Source organism: Ictalurus furcatus, chromosome 15, assembly GCF_023375685.1.
Source record: "Ictalurus furcatus strain D&B chromosome 15, Billie_1.0, whole genome shotgun sequence".
Lineage (NCBI taxonomy): Eukaryota > Metazoa > Chordata > Actinopteri > Siluriformes > Ictaluridae > Ictalurus > Ictalurus furcatus.
The window spans coordinates 5,851,350-5,872,829 of NC_071269.1; the positions used below are offsets into that span (position 1 = coordinate 5,851,350).

Here is a 21,480-nt window from a genome sequence, read left to right on the forward strand (position 1 = left end):
CTGTTCATGTGGAAGAGCAAGAGTGTCTCTGAGAACCATGCAAAATTAATTATGCTGCAATGCTTTTTGGGGGGAAAAAACCATCCTACACAACCTTCCTATACCCGTTGTTCAGCTTTAAATAAGCTGTCATACACTAAAGAATGAAGCATGAATTTGTTATAAGACTCATGCCTTCAACATTAAATGTAACCATAAATAGATCAAAAATATGGTGTCATTCATTAATGAATAAAAAAAATCATAATTATTGGTACTGTGGTATAAGGAGAGCAAAACCCTTTGTGGAAATAATCAGCTTTGGGCTGGTAACTGTAATTGGTAATCAGGCACATCACATGTGATGATAATGGTGTTACACTGAAAGCGTTTCTATTCTGAGAGCCTGCTTGATGAAGTTGGCTTCATAAATCTGATTTTGTACGTGTTTTGCTTTTCACAGATACGCCAGTTTGTATTTCTGCTGTGCCATCGAGGACCAGGACAACGAGCTGATCACCCTGGAGATCATTCATCGCTACGTGGAGCTGCTGGATAAGTACTTTGGCAGTGTAGGTGTCGTTCCTGTCCTTCATATTCGATGCTCTGTTGGAATTGTGGGAAAATGTAAAGCAAAGCTAAGCTAAACTAGTAATCCGGTGTTTCTCCGTTGGTGCAGGTGTGCGAGCTGGACATTATCTTCAACTTTGAGAAGGCCTACTTCATCCTCGACGAGTTTCTTTTGGGTGGAGAAGCTCAAGAGACGTCCAAGAAGAACGTCTTGAAGGCGATCGAACAGGCTGACCTGCTGCAGGAGGTAATTTAGTGAGCATCAAACCACAGAACCACTGCTGACCAGGTATTATTTTGGTACGAGTAGATCAGGTTCACCAGCCTCGTTGGGGTTTTTGAGAAGCGAAGAAGCGAGAGACTTCAGAGAAAAAAGATGAACCTTACAGCTAAGGGTGCTATATACATGACTGTCATTATAATAAGACATGACGAGTGCAGGGAGATATGAAGATTAGTGTAGAAAAAATAGAAATCCCACTTATATTGTGCGTATTCTAAGACGAATGAATGAAACCACGAATGAAACCATGAATAAAAAGGAAGCCAAGACAGTAAACCAAACTAAAGGTTAAATTACTAGACCGATAACACTAACATTGCATAAACGCATCACAAACCTCGATTCCGATTCATATAGACTCCTGAATCGATTCAGTGGATTCAGTTAAAAAAAAAAAGAATCAATTCAAAAGAACGATTCATTCATGAGTCATGAGTATTAAAAAACCCCAACAACACTGCTGCACCTGATACACTCATACCACCTAGACCACCTAGCACTACACACAGTGGAAGGTAAAATAAGCATATGTGTATAAGTACAAAAATAATGGCACCTAGATATCCTATAATATCGCAGCACAGTGTATAAAGTGGTTTGTTTTAGATTCCTGTCATAGTGGCTGCTGTAAATACAGCCAAATAATTATGTATTAGTGTTATTAGCGTTACTTTTTTTTAATGTTTTCCCCAACAGCCTCTCCTTTCAGTCAGAGCTCCGAAACACACCGTTTGTGATTTCACGTTCAGAAGTTTACATCACCCTCCTTTTTTTTTTTTTTTTTTTTTTAACTCCCTCCCTCTCTTGTGCTCTTTCTGGTGTTATTTCGTAGCTCTCTTGTTAGCTGTCAATGCTGTTATGCCTGGTGTGACGGTGATTCCTCAGTTGGGAGGAACTGAACAGCCTGGAGGAGCTTTAATAACTCCACACACACATAAAAACACACACACACACACACTCTCTCTCTCTATTTGAATGTAGAACTATGGCGCTCACACCAGCAGGTTTTGGAGCTGTTGGAGATTTACGAGCTTTGTCACTGTGTACTCTTCCTCGTTTTGGATACACAAACACACACTAACACGCACATATGTACACACATTTCTAGCTGTGTCTCAAACTGCATACTTATATACTTAACTGTGTGAAAGATGTAAGCAAATACATTACTGGATAAAGGACGGACTGCATTTGCCAAACAAACGTGGAAAAACGGACATTTATTTGCGCTAACCTGTCCCATTATGCACCATTGAACAAAAGAGGAGGGGCTTAGTCACAAAACTGACATGACTACCAGTTTATATAGAGGTTTTTATTGTCTTGCTGTTTCTGTCTCCATCTCAGAACTGTAACTGATATTGAATTGTACATTCAAAGGAAAAATGCACTTATTACAGAAAAAAAATTGTTGGTTATTTTTCATACAATATGGTTTCATAAAAGAAATGCCAGAAATATACCAGGAAATGTAGCAAAAAAAAGTACAAAATATAACAACAACCCCTTTCCCCTGGGAAACCTGTGGTGCATAAACAGCATTTGCATATTAAACATGATCAGCTCTTACATTTTATGACGCAGTGACAACAATCGCCTGTCTCATGTTTACTCAGATTTAACCATTTTCATCTTCCCTTTCTTCTTCAAATAACACAGCAGTGGCATTTCTTTTCCAGCACACAGTTCCCCTAAAAACAAGTTAATTATCAAAAACATTTAATAAAGTGTAAGGAATAAAGCTTTATATGATTTTTTAGTGAATATTATTTACTGTAAATTATAAACTGCAATATTAAAGTAACACCTTTTTTTATTAAGCTTTTATTTATGTTCATTTACACCTGATTAGTCCATGTCCCAGTTCCTGTAAATCAGTATAAATTAAATTACAACATAATATTAATTGTTGATAATAAAATTTTGCGAGTGAACCATCATGAACATATTAAAGCACAAGTTCATGGTGGTGGTTGGATGAAATAAATATGGCTTAATGCATGTGTTTATTATTTGAATGATGTGGTTTTATTACAGAAATGCATTCGTTATTTTGTTAACACTCCTAATGGTCTATCAGTCCTTCCAGGACTATGAAGCGAACGCAAAATCATGCAAACTCCGCAATATCCGGAGGAGCTTGCTGTTTTTCAATCTGCGGTCATTTTGAAAAATTGCAATTGAAAAATTGTGTTCAGCCGAAGTGCTCTTCGATTCACGTGCGTCGAACATGAGTACAGCTAAAAGGTCTCGTTTACCAACAAACATCACTGCGAAAAAGCGTGCGAAACGATTTTGTTCGATTGTAAATTCAAGTTTCCAAAAAATAAAAGCACAAAATTGCATCGCAAATTTAGAAAAAAAGAAACAAGAAAAAAAAAAACGTCTGTACGAACTGAAATATTAACTCTGAAGTTCGTTGTTTAATTTCTAATGTCTGAACTAATTCATTAATTAAAAAGCATTACCTTTAGCTTTAGGTTATCTTAAAATTAATGAACAATCACATACAACTGAACAGCACAGTTGTTTGTTTACAAAAATGTTAGCGTTTGAATTGTACTAATGTCTCAGGTACTAATCTTCTAATCTCTTGTTATTATTGAATTATCTTCAATACTTTCAAGTGTCGGGCCGGTATGCGATTTGAGACACGTCTGTTTCCTTCCTCTCTTAAAACACCATCGGGTATCCTCTCCTTAAATTCGTCTTTTCAAAGCACTGCATTAAACAAAGCAAAACAAAGCCACTCCTTCAGGTTCAAAGCCCTGCCACGGCCACCGGGTCTTCACCAAGCAGCTCATGAAAACTGTTCTGTGCTGGAATAAATCACAGCGTGGAGTAAATGGCACTTATTACTGCACAAGCTGCCTGCTGTGATGGCCTTTGATTAAGCGTGCACACCGATGACAGAAATAGATATTGTTGAGGCAGAGTCGGTTCTGCAGGAGAAGCCCGGCACGCCGCAGCTGCTCTTTATCTCGGCACAGTAATTACTGCTGACATTTCAGAAGCTGTTGCCAGCTATCTTTTCTTTCTCTTTTCATTTTTTTTTCCTTTTCTTCTCTGTTTCTTGTCTATTGTCAATGGGCTTTGTTCAGCACAGAATCACTTGGTACTTTTTATGATTCCACTTGACATGATTTCTTTCTTTCTTTCTTTCTGTCTGTTCTCTTTCACACCTCTCTATCTGTCGTCCGTTTCTCTTGTGTGATTTTTTTGCAGAATCTTGATTTTCAGATCCGCTTCTTACCAGGTACAGTGGAATTGATATTGATTATTGATTAGGATAACCCAATCAGATTTTAGTTCCCTCTTCTGTAGACCAGAGCTTCCTGCGTGTAGATCAGTTACCATCTAATATGAAGAAGGAAGAGGTGGCCACATGCCAGGGGGGGGCAACACTGTACTTTAGGGATGATTAGTAAGGAATCAAACACATGACGGTGTGCCGTTCTAGGAAAATAATCAACAGAGTGGCGTGCTGCAGTTGGATGTAAAGTGGATATACTGTTACCACCCTGAAGTCGATTATTTTCCAATATCAGCATGTCCAGAAGTGTTTTATTCCTCTTATACCACAGCAAGTTGCCAAGAATAATTTTTCTTTTTTTATTATTAATTAAAGAACGACGGCTCATACTTTTTTTTTCATCCGCTCAACATAACCGTGTCTGTCTGAATACCTAACACTGAATGTTAAACAGCCCTGACATTGGAGACTCCATCCAAAAATATAATTATCGAGGATTACCTGAGTTTTTTGGGGTTTTTCTGCGTAAGCGGTTACTATAGAAATGATAACATATTAGATACGAGCGTATTAATATAAACCTTGTGATTTGAATTACAGTAGAAGAACTGTCAGAGCTTGTGTTAAAGAAAACTACAGTAATCAACACCAATCAGAATTGAGAATTCAACAGTGCTGTGGTCTAAAGCATGAAACATGAGCTGGTTTGAATTCTGCTGACTTACCGGGTGGGGATTTTTTAAATGATTTTTTTAAATGTACAATGAAATCACAAAATGACCTGATTAGTAGCACGACTTTGGCATAAATGGGCTAAGTCAGAATGGGTCGAGTTTTGTTCGGGAAGGTTATTGAGTGTTGCTGGCATGTGGCATCTCTTCTGAATCTAAACGGAAGGGCTAATACAGATCAGGGTGTGTGCCTTGTTCCTGGAGATCTGCCCTCTATCAGAGCTTAGTACCAGGCTGATGTAACGCGCTTATTCCATCTAATTAAGGTCTTGAGAATGAACAGCTGTGGTCCATGCTGAAGTGATCATGTCTGCACCATACTCCCTTCGAAGGCTCTACCCTTAGCAGTAAGAAAGTAACGAAAGTAACAGTCATTCAGAGCAAACACGAGTGTCATTAAAATGTCAAAGCTGGCATTTTAATTGGCAGACAGTCGCTTACATGTACAGTGAGGTCCAAAAGTCTGAGACCACACTGAAATAAGCAGAAGGATTTTAGAATTTTGAAACGGTTAAAACAAAGAACGTAAATGTTCGATATCTTGATCTATTGAGACATGAAGAAATTCATATCGATATTTTCAAAAGGTTCTACTTTTCACTCAAGTTGTTGTCAATAATATAATTTGCAATGAAAATTGTTGCATTAAATTAGAAAGAATGCAAAATAGAAGCATTTTCATTAGTGCTCTCAGACATTTGGACCCCCACAGAACAGATACTAAAGATTAAGCAATAAAGCATTACCAAACCTTCACCAATTTCATTTAGGGGTTACTGTTCACGAGGTCAAATACTAATTCCCAAACTTTAAGTTGTTACCTACATCAAATAGCTTATTTGGCGCAACGTTACTTTCAGCTGTTTTATTGATTTTAGTCGCAGTTACTAATTATACCAGAGCAAAACTGAATTCTTGGATCTGATTGGTCAGAAGTTGTTGAGTAATTTTCTGTAACAGCAAATCACAGGTTTATATTAACGCACACGTTACTGCAAATGCACAGGGATTTGTATGGTGGACGCACCACACTAAGCAAAAGCTAATAATAAACAAATGAACCAAAAACATGTGCTTGTTAATATGGTGAAGTTTTATGTAAGGAAATGTAAGGAGACTCCAGTGTCAGTGTTTTAGAAATCAGTAGGATTTCCACCACAGGAAAGTCTTCAGGATGGAGTAGTTTTCCAGTTTTTCCAGTTTCAGTGTCAGTAACATGCCCAGCATCAAGAGAGCAAAAATAATCAAGGCTGTTGAGGGAACGATTGTGTAATGCTACGTCCACGTTAATCCGGATAAGTTTGAAAACGTCGCTTTTTATTAAGACTGCGTTTTTGACTGGCGAAAATAGAGCTTTTCGAAAACACTCTCCCAAGTGGATAAATTCGAAAACGCCGTTTTCGCGTTGTAGTGTGGACTGAGAAAAACAGGGATACTCAAAAACGACGACGTATTTTTAGTCATGTTGCGCAGTCATGTGACCCGTTCAACTCGACAAAAAACAAGATGGTGGACGATGTTTTACTGCAGTCGTTGTGCCTGTTATCCAGTTTGATAGCGTTGTTAAAGATTAATGGCACTTTGTACAACCTTCAGATTGCGTTTTCAAATGACGGAAATGACGCAGGCCAGAGCTTCTTACGTATTTACGTACACGTGAGCATTTTCAGACGTTCCTGTGTGGACGAGCATTTTCTGGAAAAAATGGTTGAAAACGCCAGTGTAGACAGAGAGTGTTTTAAAAACAAAAATGCAGTTTACAGATCTATCCGGATTAATGTGGACGTAGCCTAAAGTGATAACAGGACTGAACTTGTTTCACTGATGTTTCCACAACATTAAATATAAGTATAAACTGACCAGAAGTAGAACGCACTAACTTCGAGGTTGAAATAGTAACTGTGCTTGACGTCAGTCTGCTGTGAGAATCTTTATTTCTAAATCCCATGCTAGACTTCATCACTTCAGAATGGACGTGTTAGGTGTGTTAAATCACTTTAACTACAGTGGGCTGGATGGCTGACCTCCAGGAAGAGCTGCTCAGAGTTAGATACTTTAGGTACTAGTGGTGTAACAATACAATGAATATGTGCCTTCGTCTTGCTCTACCAAAAGGGTGATGTACGTGAGGTACGCAGATGAAGCTTTCTTTGGCGCACTGTAATGTAATCTCAATATGATACGCTATACTCCAAATGATATGTTACACCCCTATTAGTTCCATACTAGCTATTAACTTAACTTTACGTAATATTTATACTTGAATTTTTTTTTTAATTGTGTCAAGTAATATTATTATGTAAATAATATTAATCCTGATTCCGTATAGTAGTAGTATATACGAAAGCCCTGTTTCACTGAAGAATTATTTTCCCAAAACCATAATCATGTTTGATGCCTAATTCCTGATCTGGACTGCGGTCGACTCCGGCCATGCCGAGGCCCAGCCACAGTACGGTGCAGCAGGTCACATGATGCTGATTTCAGGAATGCATTGTGACAGGAACTCAAGGGAAAGGCGCGACGGGAAACAAAGCCGTGTTGTGTGCAGCAGCCACACACTGAGCCATGACCCAAATGTGAGAGAAAGAGAATGCTTAAAAAGCTTCCAGCCATTTACAACGCTCATGCTAGCATGCAGCTCGATGGGACACTGGGGGGTTTCTGTCAGACCTATTAGTAAACGTTGCCCTTGTCTGCTCACCTGAGACCAGTTCCGTGTTGTTCTAATGACTAGGGTTGTGTTTTAATCGAAGAGGCAGGTTGTAGATGAGCATGGCTGGACATGTTTCGCCCGAGGCCCGTCAGAGCTCTGAAGCAGAGAGTTGCACACATGTAATACTGCTCTAAACATTAGCGTACACTGCCGGGCAAAGGTTTACGAGCACCTGGATGTTAAACACAAGTAGTGTCTCAGACAAAATACCAAAGGTCAAATACCAATTATAAAAATATTAGTCACAGTGCTTGTTCATACAAATTATAAATATCAAGACTGGTAGGTAAACAAATATTCAATGCAAGTGAAACGATTTTTGAATTTCAGGAGTTTATGCTTCATTACAGTACTGTTAGTAAGCACTGTTAGAGCCACAGACAAAACAAAAAGACACAGAGTTACTGAATTGTTGTGTTTTGGGACAAAACAACTAATATGGCTCCAAGTGAGTGATTTAAACTGCAGCACTAGTTAGGCTGCTGAGTAATATAATAGAACTCTACTAATATAGTAGTATAGTATAGTAGTGTAGGATAAGCAGAGTGATAAAATAGAACATTTGGGTGTAGTAGTGCAGTGTAACAGAGGAATTTCATTGAACATTAGAGTATAGTAGTGCAATATATTGGAATAATATAGTAAAATAGTAGAGCAGTATAAGTAGAGCAGTATATTAGTGTAGTATAGCAGAGCAATATAGAACACAGCCAGCATTCTTTTAACAAACAGGTTTCTGGTTAGGAACATGCTGCTGGTTGAGCGTTTTATTTCTGCTCAAACACATAGAATTTGCCCCAACCCATTATTCCTCATACTGAGTGAGATCAGCCCTGTGATTGGCTGCATTTAGTGAGATCAGCCCTTTGATTCGGTGGACTTGGTCAGATCAGCCCTCTGATTGGGTGGACCTAGTGAGATCAGCCCTTTGATTCGGTGGACTTGGTGAGATCAGCTCTCTGATTGGGTGGACCTAGTGAGATCAGTCCTCTGATTGGGTGGAGCTAGTGAGATTAGGCCTCTGATTGGGTGGACCTAGTGAGATTAGTCCTCTGATTGGGTGGACCTAGTAAGATTAGGCCTCTGAATGGGTGGATTTAGTGAGATCAGCCCTCTGATTGGGTGGATTTAGTGAGATTAGCCCTCTGATTGGGTGGACCTAGTGAGATTAGTCCTCTGATTGGGTGGACCTAGTGAGATTAGGCCTCTGATTGGGTGGACCTAGTGAGATTAGTCCTCTGATTGGGTGGACCTAGTGAGATTAGTCCTCTGATTGGGTGGACCTAGTGAGATTAGGCCTCTGATTGGGTGGACCTAGTGAGATTAGTCCTCTGATTGGGTGGACCTAGTGAGATTAGTCCTCTGATTGGGTGGACCTAGTAAGATTAGTCCTCTGATTGGGTGGACCTAGTGAGATTAGTCCTCTGATTAGGTGGACCTAGTAAGATTAGACCTCTGAATGGGTGGATTTAGTGAGATCAGCCCTCTGATTGGGTGGATTTAGTGAGATTAGCCCTCTGATTTGGTGGATTTTGTGTTTATAGAGCCAGACTGACGACTGGGGTGGTTTGGCCAATGATGAGATCTTATAAAGGGGAGAAGTCCCAGCCGCTTCCTGCTTACTGGTAATAACTCGAGTTGCTTGATCTGATTGGTCCATTGGCATGAGAAATTCAGAGAGTGAACGCATGAAGAGCGTTCGGACTGCAGACGCTACATCGCTGTTATGGGAAGAGAGTGTAGCCCTGATAATTTAAAGAGTATATACAGTAAAACACTCGTGTCTACATCCTTGACAAGTAACGTATTAATAAACTGTGTGTGTAGGCAACTGTAGGTGAAATTAACCCTCTCTGAAGTTTTCTAGATGATTTTATCTTCTATACAACTTCATCACCTCCCCTTCCTAATGGTCTCCTCTCACAGCGGCTCGTGGCTCTGCAGTCAGACGCTGTGAGTTTGGGTTTGCCGTGATGTTCTCTGATACCAAATGCTTGATGACTGAACTAACATGGCTGAAAGATTACAGCATCTCTAACACAGCGGAAAAATAAAAAATAAAAATAATAATATCATGCCTTTTTGAAAACAAGTGTGTTGAAAGTCTAGGAGACGTTTTCTTCTCCTCTCTTCAGCAGAATGATGGTCTATTGTTTTTTGTTTTCACGCACCAAAGATCTGGAACACGTTCCCATTAAACGCTCGTCAGGCTCTGATGAAAACACTGGATTACAAATAAAACGAATAAACAGATTTTTCACATTAACATATAACTTAGCTTTATTTTTATGCCATCTTGCTTTTATATTATTTTATTGATTGTCCTTTTATTCTTTCTTACACCTTTTATTATATAATTTTTTTGGCACTGCTATTATTTGTTGCGTTTTTTGTTATTTGCCTATGTTATCTTTGACTGCTGTCTTTCTCTCTGTTTTTCTCTCATTTGCTTTCTTTCTTTCTTGTTCTCTTTCACTCTCTCACTCTCTCTCTCTCTCTCTCTCTCATACTCTTTCCCTATTTTATTTTCTCTCTTTCATTCTCAGTATCTCCATCTGTCTTTGCCTTCTATCTCTCTCTTTCATTTTCTCTCTTTCCTTCTTTTTCTCTCTCGCTCTCTCTATCTGTCTTTCATCTTTTCGCTTTCTTTCTCATCCTCTATCTCTATTTCTTTCTCACTCACTCTCTCTTTCCCTTTCATTTTCTCTCCATCTCCTTCTTTCTCTCTATATCCCTCTTTGTCTCTTTTTCTCGATCTCTATTTCTATCTCAAATCTCACCCTCTTCTCTTTTTCTCATTCTCTCTCTCCATTTCTATCTGTTTGTCTCTCTCTCTCTCTGTCTCTCTCTTTCGTTTTTTCTCTTTCCCGTTCTCTCTATATCTATATCTCTCTTTGTCTCCGTCTCGCTTTATTTCTTGTTTTCTCTCTTTATCTCAGTGTCTCTCTCCGTCTCTCTCTTTCACTATGTTTGTCCCATTTTTTTTCCCGTCTGTTGTTATTTGTTGTGTTTTTATTATTTGCCTATTTTTCCTGTTTTATTTAGTTTTGGTTCTTTGTTTCAGTTTTTTAACTTCACACATTAAAGCACATCGAGCCGCAAAATAAATGTGAAATTTGCGATATAACTGAAGATTATTTTTATTTTTCTCTTCTTCTTCTTCTTATTACTACATTACTATTTTAGAGATGTTTCCTGGTGTTTTCCTCCTCCTCTGTTACACGTGTAAGGGATGAGCTCAGAAACTGTCTTCTGTCTTTGCTGGTGTTATTTGAGCCTAATGAGGCTTCAGATGGCCTTCAGCAAGCGCCATCAAATCAGTCATTAGCTCATTATCATGTTTACAGTCGGGACAGCCTGTCTCTCTCTCTTTTTCTTTCCCTCTCTCTGTCGCTCTCATTCTCTCTGTCTCTCTGTCTCTTTCTGTCATTCTCGCTGTCTCTCTCTCTCTCTCGCTCTCAATCTTTCTGTCTCTTTCTCTCTCTGGCTCTCCCTCAGTCTGTCTGTCTCTCTCTCTCTCTTCTCTCCCTCACTTTATTTTTCGCTGTTTCTCTCGCTCTCTTTCTCTCTCTTTCATTCTCTCTGTCTCTCTCTCTAATTCTCTCTCTGTTTCTCTCTCCCTTGCTCTCTTTATCTCTGTCCCTCTCATTCTCTCTGTCTTTCCCTCACCCTCACTCTTTTCCTCTCACTCCCTCTCTCTGTCTTTCCTTCGCTTTCCTTCCTCATCACTTTATTTCTCTCTCTTTCTCTCTGTCTCTCTCATTCTTTCCATCACTTTCTTTCTCTATCTCGATGTATGTCTCTCTCTCTATCTCCCCCCCCCCCCGTATTGTGCATTGTGTTGCTAAATACTGTGTGGACCCACTAACCAGATGGTACAACGGTTCAGCTCAGTGAGACGTTCCCACACAATTTAGCTCACATTATCAGCACCTGCGATTAAACCCTGGTATTAAACTTGCATTTGAGTGCAAAGTTTGCATCCCCCATGGGTAGTTTTGCCCTCGTCCTCTCAGTATCTAGACCTGATTTAAAGAATGCACTAACAACACACACTATTGTCCCAAGTTCCTCTTGACCGTGTAGGAACATCTCTGAAACCCAATGTCTTGATATAAATTTGACATTTGAGTTGATTATATCATTTCATTTTGTCCTAAGTCTACGTAATCTTTTGTGTTTGACTCTCTGTCTGGTGTCATTTTAATTTAGCGGGACTTTATCTTTACTTTGTTCTGGCTATGAGTCATAGCAGTGTTATTCTTCTCACCCACATGATCTGGTCTGAGTTTACAGACAGACTGATTGCTGTCTCTGAATGCTACGCTTCTCCGGTGTAGGGTTTGATGTAGTTTAAATGAGAAATACAACAGAAGCTCGTTTGAAAGGCATATTATGTACATACAGTGATGAACTCTTATAAGGGAATTTGAATAGAAAATCTATTTAAATGGTTGGATTGGAATTGGATTAAAACGGAGGCATGTCTCAGTTAAGACCCTGAACTTAAATCGATTTGTCTGACAGTTTGATGTAACCACCGCATGTCATGCTGAACTTTGTGTTTTGGGTTGTAAATACACTCAAAACAACTATGCCATTTGAGTACATATGTAAATATGTATTTACAATTTATCATAAAAGTAACCTTTTTTTTGGCATGGATGACATCGGCTGAGACAGCATCTTATTTTGCAGAGGTTTTTTCTGATCGTTACGACTAGGCAACACTAGATTGCCTATATTTATTTCAGTGCTTGTAATTGTACTAATCTTAGTTTTTATTGTTTATTAGGGGAAGAAAAAACATTTTTGCTATCTCATTTTCGATCTCTTATTTCTATTTTGTCCACTCCTAAATGCTTAAATTCAAGTGCTTGTGTTTTAAAGGTGGTGGTATAGAATCTTTTTGGGAAAAAACCCTGTCTTCTAGTCAAGAAAAATCTGGCAACCTTGAAGGAGGTTGAACCACAGACAGGTAATAATCTGAAAGTAGAGCAGGTGCGTGACACGACTCTGAATACGAGGAACTTTCCCCATGTAAATATTGACTTAACTTTTGAACATTTAATTCAGCTCTCTCTCTAGGACTTTTTCTCATAGACTAGAGATTGTGAATCGTGGGTTATGTGGGCTTGATGGCGTATGAACACAACAACAACAACAAAAAAACCTGTGTTGTTAACTTTTTTGTTATGGAGTTTCATCCTCGCACATTTCTTGTTTAGTCACCATGTAATAGTTCTAGTCGGTCTAGTTAGAGTTTAAGTCGAAAAACACTTGAGTATTCCTTTAATATTTTACATTCGAGTCAACAAGTCACTCTCAAGTTCGTAATTAGCTCGTTTCAGTTAGCTCATGTGTTTCAAGGTCTAGGCACTTAGTTGTTGTTTTTTTCTCCAAACAATCTTCAAACGAAACGAAACTTCTCCCCCTACTCCTTCATCCAAAAAAAACCAAAACGCTTTCTTTTTTCCATCCCTTTGATATTGTATCACCTCAGCCCGTAGCACTAAATCCATCAGCAACCTGAATGCACTGAAAAAAGATTCCAGAGAAACAGCTCACATACACACTCAGGCCTCAGCGGGGAAAGCTTCAGTGTATATAGCTGTGCTTGCGGCTTAATTAAAATCGGACTCCCGAGACATTCCTTTGGGAATTAATCTGAAATCTGTTTGGATGAGTATATTTACACACGTAAAAACTTTTTAGTCAACGTTCCTTCGTTCTTCAGGCTGGATCGAAGCAAAGGTTTGGCGAAAACATGTTAATCGTACGATGGGGCTTTGACTCTAATAACGAAGTTATAAAAGTCTTTCTCACGTAAAATCTTCCTCCAACCAGATCCAGTGAGAAGGTTATCCGTGCGTTATCACGTCGCGGTTAGATCTTTGTAATTCATTGTACTTGGAGTCTTCATCGGTCAAAATGGTTCAAAATGCAGCTGCAAGGCTGTTGACCAAGGCAAAGAAATATGATCGTGTCACCCCAATTTTAGCCTCGCTCCATTGGCTCCCGGTCTGGTTTAGGATCCAGTTTAAGATTCTGTTGTTTGTCTTTAAAACACTTAATGATCAAGCTCCTTCTTTTCCTTCTCAAAGATCTTCTTACACCACATTCATCTAGCAGGTTTTTAAGATCTTCTGATAGGTTTCTTTTTTATGTCACTCGATCCCGTTTAAAAACTAAGCGGGATAGAAGCGTTTTCATTTCAGTTGTCGGCCCTCGTTTATGGACATCCGCCTTGCACCTTCTTTTAGCATTTTTAAAAAGAGGCTGAAAGCGTATCTCTTCCCCCAGGTGCTTTAATCTCATTTTTACTATTGTCTGTCTCTATTTGGTTTTATTCTGTTTTCTATCGAACTAGTTCTTACTCTGTTCAGCACGTTGGTCAGCTTTGCTGTGTTTAAATGTGCTATATAAATAAAATTTACTTACTTACTTACTTTCAGTGTTTCAGTGATGTCACGCAGATGCGATTTGTGGTTTAGTGAATTAATGTAATCTCTACACACTATAAACAAAACTCAAACATGTATGTGAGCTTTATTTTTGCGTTGTTTTTGCGGTCTTTTAAGATTAGTACTTGTCGCACTGTACAACACGATTGTGGCCGAATTCCATAACAGACTGTACGATGAGGTGTACGATAAACAAATTTTTTTAATAGGTGAAATTTCGTAAAACACCAAACATGTCCAAGTCATGCTTTGCTCAACTATGTGTGGGGTGAGAGGGAATTTTCCACCTGGAGCTGAAGAACTCTTGCAGAATCCTGCATTATAGTCTTAAGATGCTGATTTGATGTTTTGTCTGTTGTAAAATGTCCACCCTGTAGGAGTTAAGGGTCCGAACACTTCGGCCGAGGCTTCCGGTCTGTTCCAGAGTTAAGGAGCTCAGGTGAATACGGTGTACGCTTCATGTTTAGCTGCAGATTCGTCCTCTAGAGTCCTTCTTTCACTCCGTACACAGTGTGTGTCCTTGAGAAGCTTAGATCACCCCCTGTCTTATACAACCGTCACCAAGTAGCAGTCACACTCCTAAAGTGCTTATACAGAATCCCCTTAAATAGCAAAATCTCTGTTTGTTTTTTTTTCTTTTTTTTTCTTCTGTTGGCAGGTTTTCCCTCTAGAGGCTCTTTAGCACAAGTAGTAGAGGTTTGAATTGTTGTTAAATCCTCTTCAGCTCACTCCAGATCCTTGATCTGTCTTTTTCACTGTCTAAACATTTTAAGAGTTTCCCCTCAAACACTATAAATCGGTTCAGTTCGGAAGGCACAGCAGGGTTTCAGCCGCTGTCAGGTAACACGCACACTCCGAATAAGGAAAAGAAAGCGTAAATGGTAGAGAACTGGAGCGTGAATTCAACATTAGTCCAGTGTTCATCTAATCTAAAAATCAGCGTTAATGACATTGCTAAAATAAATAAACCTTGCCAAGTCTCATTGAAACCGCAGCTAAAGTTCAACTCTCCTTTTTTCTTCTTCTGGGTACGATCAGCCAGTCAGAGTGAGAATAAGGGTTGGGATTTAGGAGGAACAAGAGACATAAATTTAGGAGCTGTACTGTTCAGCTTCCATCCATCCATCCATCCATCCATCCATCCATCCATCCGTTTTCCGTACTGCTTATCCTACACAGGGTCACAGGGAGCCTGGAGCTTATCCCAGGGAACTCGGGCACAAGGCGGGGGACACTCTGGGCGGGGTACCAACCCATCGCAGGGCACAATCACACACACACTCACACACTGTGGACAATTTTGAAATGGCAGTCAGTCTACAACGCATGTCTTTGGAGTTGGGGAGGAGACCGGCGTATATTGCATGTATTGCCGTGTCAGTGTGGGTTTCCTCTGGGTTCTCTGGTTTCCTCCCAAAATCATGAAGGTAGGTGGATTGGTTACACTAATTTACCCCTAGGTGTGAGTGTGTGTATGCCCCATCCAGAGTGTATTCCCACCTCGCACCCAGCATTCCCGGGATAGACTCTGGATAGAAATATATAACGCACACACTGGAAAAGTGTGTTTCTGTGTTGCATGAACAAAGGGGGCTGTGTGCAACAGTGTAATTGACATGCAGAACATGATGAGACGGGGGGTGGGTGTGGGTGTATGAGTATGTAAAACTCTTCTGTACATGGAGGTGTGGAATTTATGTGATAGGATTTCAATTAAATTTTTTCCTGACGGGTTTGATCATAATTCATGATCTGAACGATAAGGAGGTTTGTTAGAGCATGCTATTTATCTCTTGTTGTGGAGTTTTTTTTTTTACAATGTGTGTGTGTTTGTGTGTGTGTGTGTGTGTGTGTGTGTGTGTGTGTGTGTGCGCGCATATTTTCGTTCTGCTTGCATGTTGTCTTCTCTTCTTTCAGGTATGAAGTGTTTATCTGTGGGCTTGCTCTGTTTTGAGTTGTGTGTGTCTGTCTGTGTGTGTGTGTGTGTGTGTGTGTCTGTGTGTGTGTTTTTTGCATCTCTCCTCCCCAGCCCAGACATGAATACTTTAACGTGCCTGTGTACTGATTGGCTGTTGGTGGCTGCCCGTCATGCATGCTGAGCCCCTCCCCCTTGCATGGTGTGCCTGCTGGTCTTCCTCTTCCACCACCGTCCTATCAGAATGCAGCATCTCTGGGTCTCCAGTCTCATCGTCATCCAGTGTGTGTGTGTGTGTGTGTGTGTGTGTGTGTGTGTTGTTCATGCCACATTCACCATACACCCATTGCCACATTCCTTTTCTCTGCTCTCTTTCTCGCACACACACACACACACACACACACACACACACACACACTCACACACACTCCTGTGTACCTTCATCCCTCGTCTACCTGTACCTGTGTGGAATCAGTGAGAGCTCCCCCTGGTGGTCATTTTTTCCACATTATCCAGCCTGCATCGTTCAAATCTATTACTGTATGATTGGAATATAAATCATATGATTGGTGTTTTTGTTTGTTTTTTTTGTTTTCATTCTAAACAATTTTCCACCAACCCTTTCTGTAACGTTGAATGTTTGATGCACTGTGTAGAGGTTTTAAATTCTGAAGATCAGGCTTCTGAAAGAAACTCAATGCACCCGTATACTTTTATACGTTAAAAGTAGAAATCCACCCTGAACCATGCGCCTATCAGTATATCTAATTCACATGTGATCTTTACTGGTGTCAGCTCTACCTAAAGAGACCGATGGAGCAGCGCTTTAGTCCTTTAATCCGTCCTGCTCTCTCATTTATATTCTCTGCTCAAACAGATCAGCTTCCAAAGTTTTCATGCCAATACCACTGTAAACTCCATCGCGCTCGTAGATCTCTAACTAGCCAAGTCGAGTGTACCGTAACTCGTATCGCTGCGTTGCATTCTGGACCTTTGAGTCCAATGTTTGCGTCAGCGTCTCCACTGTTTATACGTCGGATTTCTCGTTAACATGACGTTGAAGTCTTAAAAACGGCGAGCGAGAATAGAAACTCTCACTCTTTTCGTTTTCAGGACCGAAACCTGAACGTTATCACTTAGGTTTGAGATCCATAACTGAGCTAGCAATAACAGTGTCTTCGGGTGACATCGGAGCGGCTGCCAACTTCTCACAGGAACAACAAAAATACCGCACCAACCAAGAAATTCACACCAGAGTCTAAACATATTCAACATGATTCAGGGTGAAGTGTTTTTGTTGTTGTTGTTGTTTTTTTCCTTTACTATGCTGGAAGGTTTGTTTGTACGTTATGGACGAGACATTGTCGAGTATATGTAATATTTCAAAACACTCTGATTTTCTCATGACTTCTTGAGAATATGGTGAGGATCTGTCAGTCAGTATATGTTGTGTTTATACTGCATGTCTGTATTTGTATAGAGCTAGTAGACATCACAGGGTTGCCAGAATGGACTGTTTCCAGCCTTATACCGTTTAGTCAGCTTAGTGTTTATAGTATGCCTGAACACTAAAATGTGACGTGTAAATGGTTGATTGGAGTTTGGGTCAAAGGTATTGAGGTATTTCTGAAAGCGTTACATATCTAGCATGTTTCATAGCTAACTTGATTTTTTTTTTTTTTTTTTTTTTTTGCAATAACAAACTGTGGTTTTGATGGACATGATGAGTGTATATTTGTGACAAATGTTAAAAAAAAAAAAAAAAAGAAAATTAATAGACAGGAAATCCAATCTGGCAACCCAGTGCCTCCACTCAGCAAATATAACTGTTGTTAGAAATGTGAATTTGAATACAGATCAGGAGGAAATCAGGTTTGAACTTCATGTAAAGTGTTGTAGCGTGAGCAATGCTAATGATGTGAAAGGTTGACTGAAGAATAACTGCGTAATACGATTATTGAAACAGCCCATACAGGATTTTGCCTAGTTATTTTTTTGATTGTTGCGGCCAAAAATGCTTGAATTTGCTGCGGCTTTTTTCAAACTTTGCGATGCAACTTGTGTAGTTTTTTTTGTGTGTTTTTTTTCGATGCGGAAAACTACTTAAATTGGCGAAATTGAAATTGGCACGAAATTGTTTCGCGCAGTCTTTCGCAGTGATGTTTGTCAGTAAACGAGACCTTTTAGCTGTGTTCACGTTCGACGCACGTGAAACGAAGGGGGCTTTGGCGGACCGCGTGTCGTGATGATGTCACGCAACGCGTCTCGGCCCGAATCTGCGGTCATTTTGAAAAATTGCAAGCTCCTGCGAAGACTGCGGAGTTTCCTCGATTTTGCGTTCATTTCTGCGATCGCAAAATGGCGAAATCCTGGAAGGACTGGTTGAAACAGTTGCACAGTGTAGCAGCCTGTGTTAGGAAATAATTTCCAAGATTACAGCATAATCAACAACGTAATCGATTTTGTTTCTCAAGTGTGCAGAGTTGTATTAGTTTTGTCGGAATCTGTTTTGTTAACAAAGACGAATAAAGTGATGATTATTTCGATTGATTTGAAGTTCATGGTTCTGAAAAGAATTTTATAGCACAACGCTAACAAATTTTCAAATCTGATCGGTTCGAAGGTGTTGATTCATTTTCTATAACAGCGGCAAGTCAAATAATAAACTGAAAAATAAAAACTATTTTGTTTCTTGACAAAGAAAAAGGTATAATTATTTATTTAGCGTTTATGGAAGGAGTCTCCAGTGTGAGTGCTTTGTAACAGACAGTAAGTTTTCCACCATGGGAAGGACTGCACTTTCCAGTTTCTTGTTTTTTATTTATTAATTTTTTTCTTAAATGTCCTGAGTTTCTTTTTAGCTTGGAGTTATTATTTTTTATTGCAGTTATGTTTTATTACAGTTTAATCGCTATTATTGCTGCAGACCAAATAAGATCTAGAATAGCACTTAAATACGAAAAGGAAAAATCTTTGTGGAACTTATTAACTCGTCTCTCTCAGATCTCTCCCTTTCTAACACGTCTCTAAAAGAGTGCTTTGTCAAAGAAAAGAGGACTCAGACGGTAAAATTATTAAACCTATAGATTAAAGACTCCTAGACGGTGCTCGCATTAACTAGTGAATCAGAGAGTTTGTGTAAAACGAAGACAAAGAAGCACACAAGTTGGCCAAATAAAAACAAAACAGAAAGCAACACTTTCACAGAGTCGTGGCAGAAATCTGCATTCGCTTGAATTTCTGACTGGAATGTGCTGACTTGTATGAGCTTGTTTTGTAGAGCAAAACACTGCCGATTAGTGACACGGTCCAATGCAAAGTACAGCTCGAAGACACGTTAGTAACTATATAAAGTGTCCAGCTCAACTACACCTCAAAAACCATACAAAATACCTGAAAACTACCCTGAAAAAATGGACACTGTAAAAAGGGAGACATAAATATTTTTCTTTTTTTTTCCTCAGCCTTTTTCTCAACAACAAGGTCACTGTGGTGCACATGCATCTCTAATTTACGGGTATTTTCTTCTTCATAATCCCTGTTTTTCCATCTCCCAATCTTTGCAGTATATCTGACAATAGAAATGTATCTGTACCTTTATAGACACACTGTACACGTTGGCTTTGTTTGCAAAAATCTATTCAATTTCATTACAAGTATTAGCTATGAAACAATATATTGGCCAATTTGTTGTTATAATAATAATAATAATAATAATAATAATAAAACATGACTCTGGCAACCCTGTCATTAACCTGTCCTCCACTGAAAACGTTAATAGAGCGAGCATAGGGCAGCATGATTCGGACCCCAGTGGCCCTCTATTAAAATTATTTTGCAGTTCCCATTTTTGACCACTAGGTGCAATAATAACTATGGAGCTAAACCGCTCTGCTCCATGGTTGCGCAACCTCTAAACAAGCAGATCAATGAATTACTGGTCACTCAAATGGAGCAGGTAATGAGTTGTGAATGAGGGCTTTAAGGAGATCAACGTTTGTTGATAGGCGTGTTTACACCTATGGACGAGCCACCACTTTTTAACAATCTAGCAGTCTGGATAATCTTCCAGTTTATATAGATAATTGAAAAAAAATTAAGCTGTGGCTTCAGCACAAGTATATTTAGTGCCTAAGAAAACCCGTTTGGAAAAATGCTTGGTCGGGTGTGGACAGACCTCCCGTCAGTCACTCTACAGGCCACCGTAGATCCTGAGGCCGGAGCTTCGTGAACATGGTTGGGACATTCAAAAATCATTCAAATGTCGACTCCACCTACTGTTGGAGACCTAATCTTACCTAATGCACCTTTAAGTGGAGAAAAAAAAAAAACATTTAAAAAATTTTACAGTTTAAAAGCATTTCTTTAAATAATTTCGCAAATGATTCTTTTTGGGATGGTAATTGTGTAAATTGGAAACTGCTCTGTTCCCTGTTTAAATCTTGATGCTGTTGTTGTAGATACGAATCTGTCGAAATGGCCTTCAGTGTTCTGCAGGTTGCTGCCCTTCCTGAAACTCTGGAGTCACTTTAATGCGCTTTGCTGATGCATCGAGGTGTTGCAGAGCTCAGCGAGTCATGAATGATTCAGCCCTTTTAGCGATGGATGCACATGTTCAGTGCCAAGCATTAAAAACCCTGTCTGAGTGAGAATGAGAGGCTGAGGATGGAATCGATCTGTGGAAATGGGTTGAATGCACCAAAGCTGACAGCAGCGAGTGAAAAGCAGGGAAGATTCATGCGCCGAGTCATCAGAGACGTAGAACGTGTTGTGGTTCAATTTAAGGTTGTGATGATTTAGTGGTTTGGTGGTGTAGCATAATAGGGACATGACATATCTATATCGAATTTATCAACAAATTTTATTTCTATGTGTACCACATTCTTACAAATGAACAACTAGGTAAGTCTAGCAGGTTAATATCTGAAAAAGTTTTATATATATATATATATATATATATATATATATATATATATATATATATAATATTACTAAAAGTAAGCATCTCATAAATCCCATTTTAAAGGAGCGGTTTGTAATTTTAGGCTCCTCCCCATCAATAAAAAAGCTGTAAACAGATACCGTGATGTTGAGCTGTACAGTTATCATAAAAACATTTTAGTCTCACTGATTAGAATGTAAATGGTATGTGTATATGGCAGGTGGTAGTGTTGCCTTGTCACAGCACCAGGGACTGGGGGTCGATCCTGAGATGTGTGGGTTTACTCTGGGTTCTCTGGTTTCCTCCCACCTCCTAAAAAACATGTCAGTATTAGCACTGAATTGGATTTGATACTCTAAATTACCCCTAGAAGTGTGTTTGTGTGTGTGTGTATGTGTGCGTGATGGACTGCTGCACCATCTAGGGTGTAAGCGCTTACTGAAGATGAATGAATTGAATCTGAATGACACATGTCTAGTTCTGATTCTAATTGTGACACTGATTCTGATTTTGATTCTGAGTCAGATTCAGATTTTTTTTCCTGATTATAATTCTGAATCAAATTTTGATTCTAATTTTGATTCTGATTTTGATTCGCTTTCAGATCCTTTTTTTCTGATTCTAATT

At 39.3% G+C, this 21,480-nt stretch overlaps 1 protein-coding gene across 5 annotated transcripts in view; it reads left to right on the forward strand.

The window, feature by feature from the left end:
- The window catches only part of LOC128619275 (AP-1 complex subunit sigma-2), a 39,387-nt gene that overhangs the window by 13,188 nt on the left and 4,719 nt on the right, over positions 1-21,480 (forward strand). Inside the window, exons 3-6 of one of the 5 annotated variants that reach the window (XR_008387906.1) lie at positions 443-551; positions 659-796; positions 1,665-4,088; positions 15,914-18,461. Coding sequence is in view for 4 of the 5 variants with exons in the window: in XM_053643346.1 (XP_053499321.1) it covers positions 443-551; positions 659-796; positions 9,077-9,124 (295 nt within the window). In the remaining variant the exon portion in view is untranslated. Of the gene's footprint in view, positions 1-442; positions 552-658; positions 797-1,664; positions 4,089-9,076; positions 9,787-15,913; positions 18,462-21,480 lie in introns of those variants that run through there. The other 4 variants (XM_053643346.1, XM_053643347.1, XM_053643349.1 and 1 more) reach the window with 4 other exon arrangements.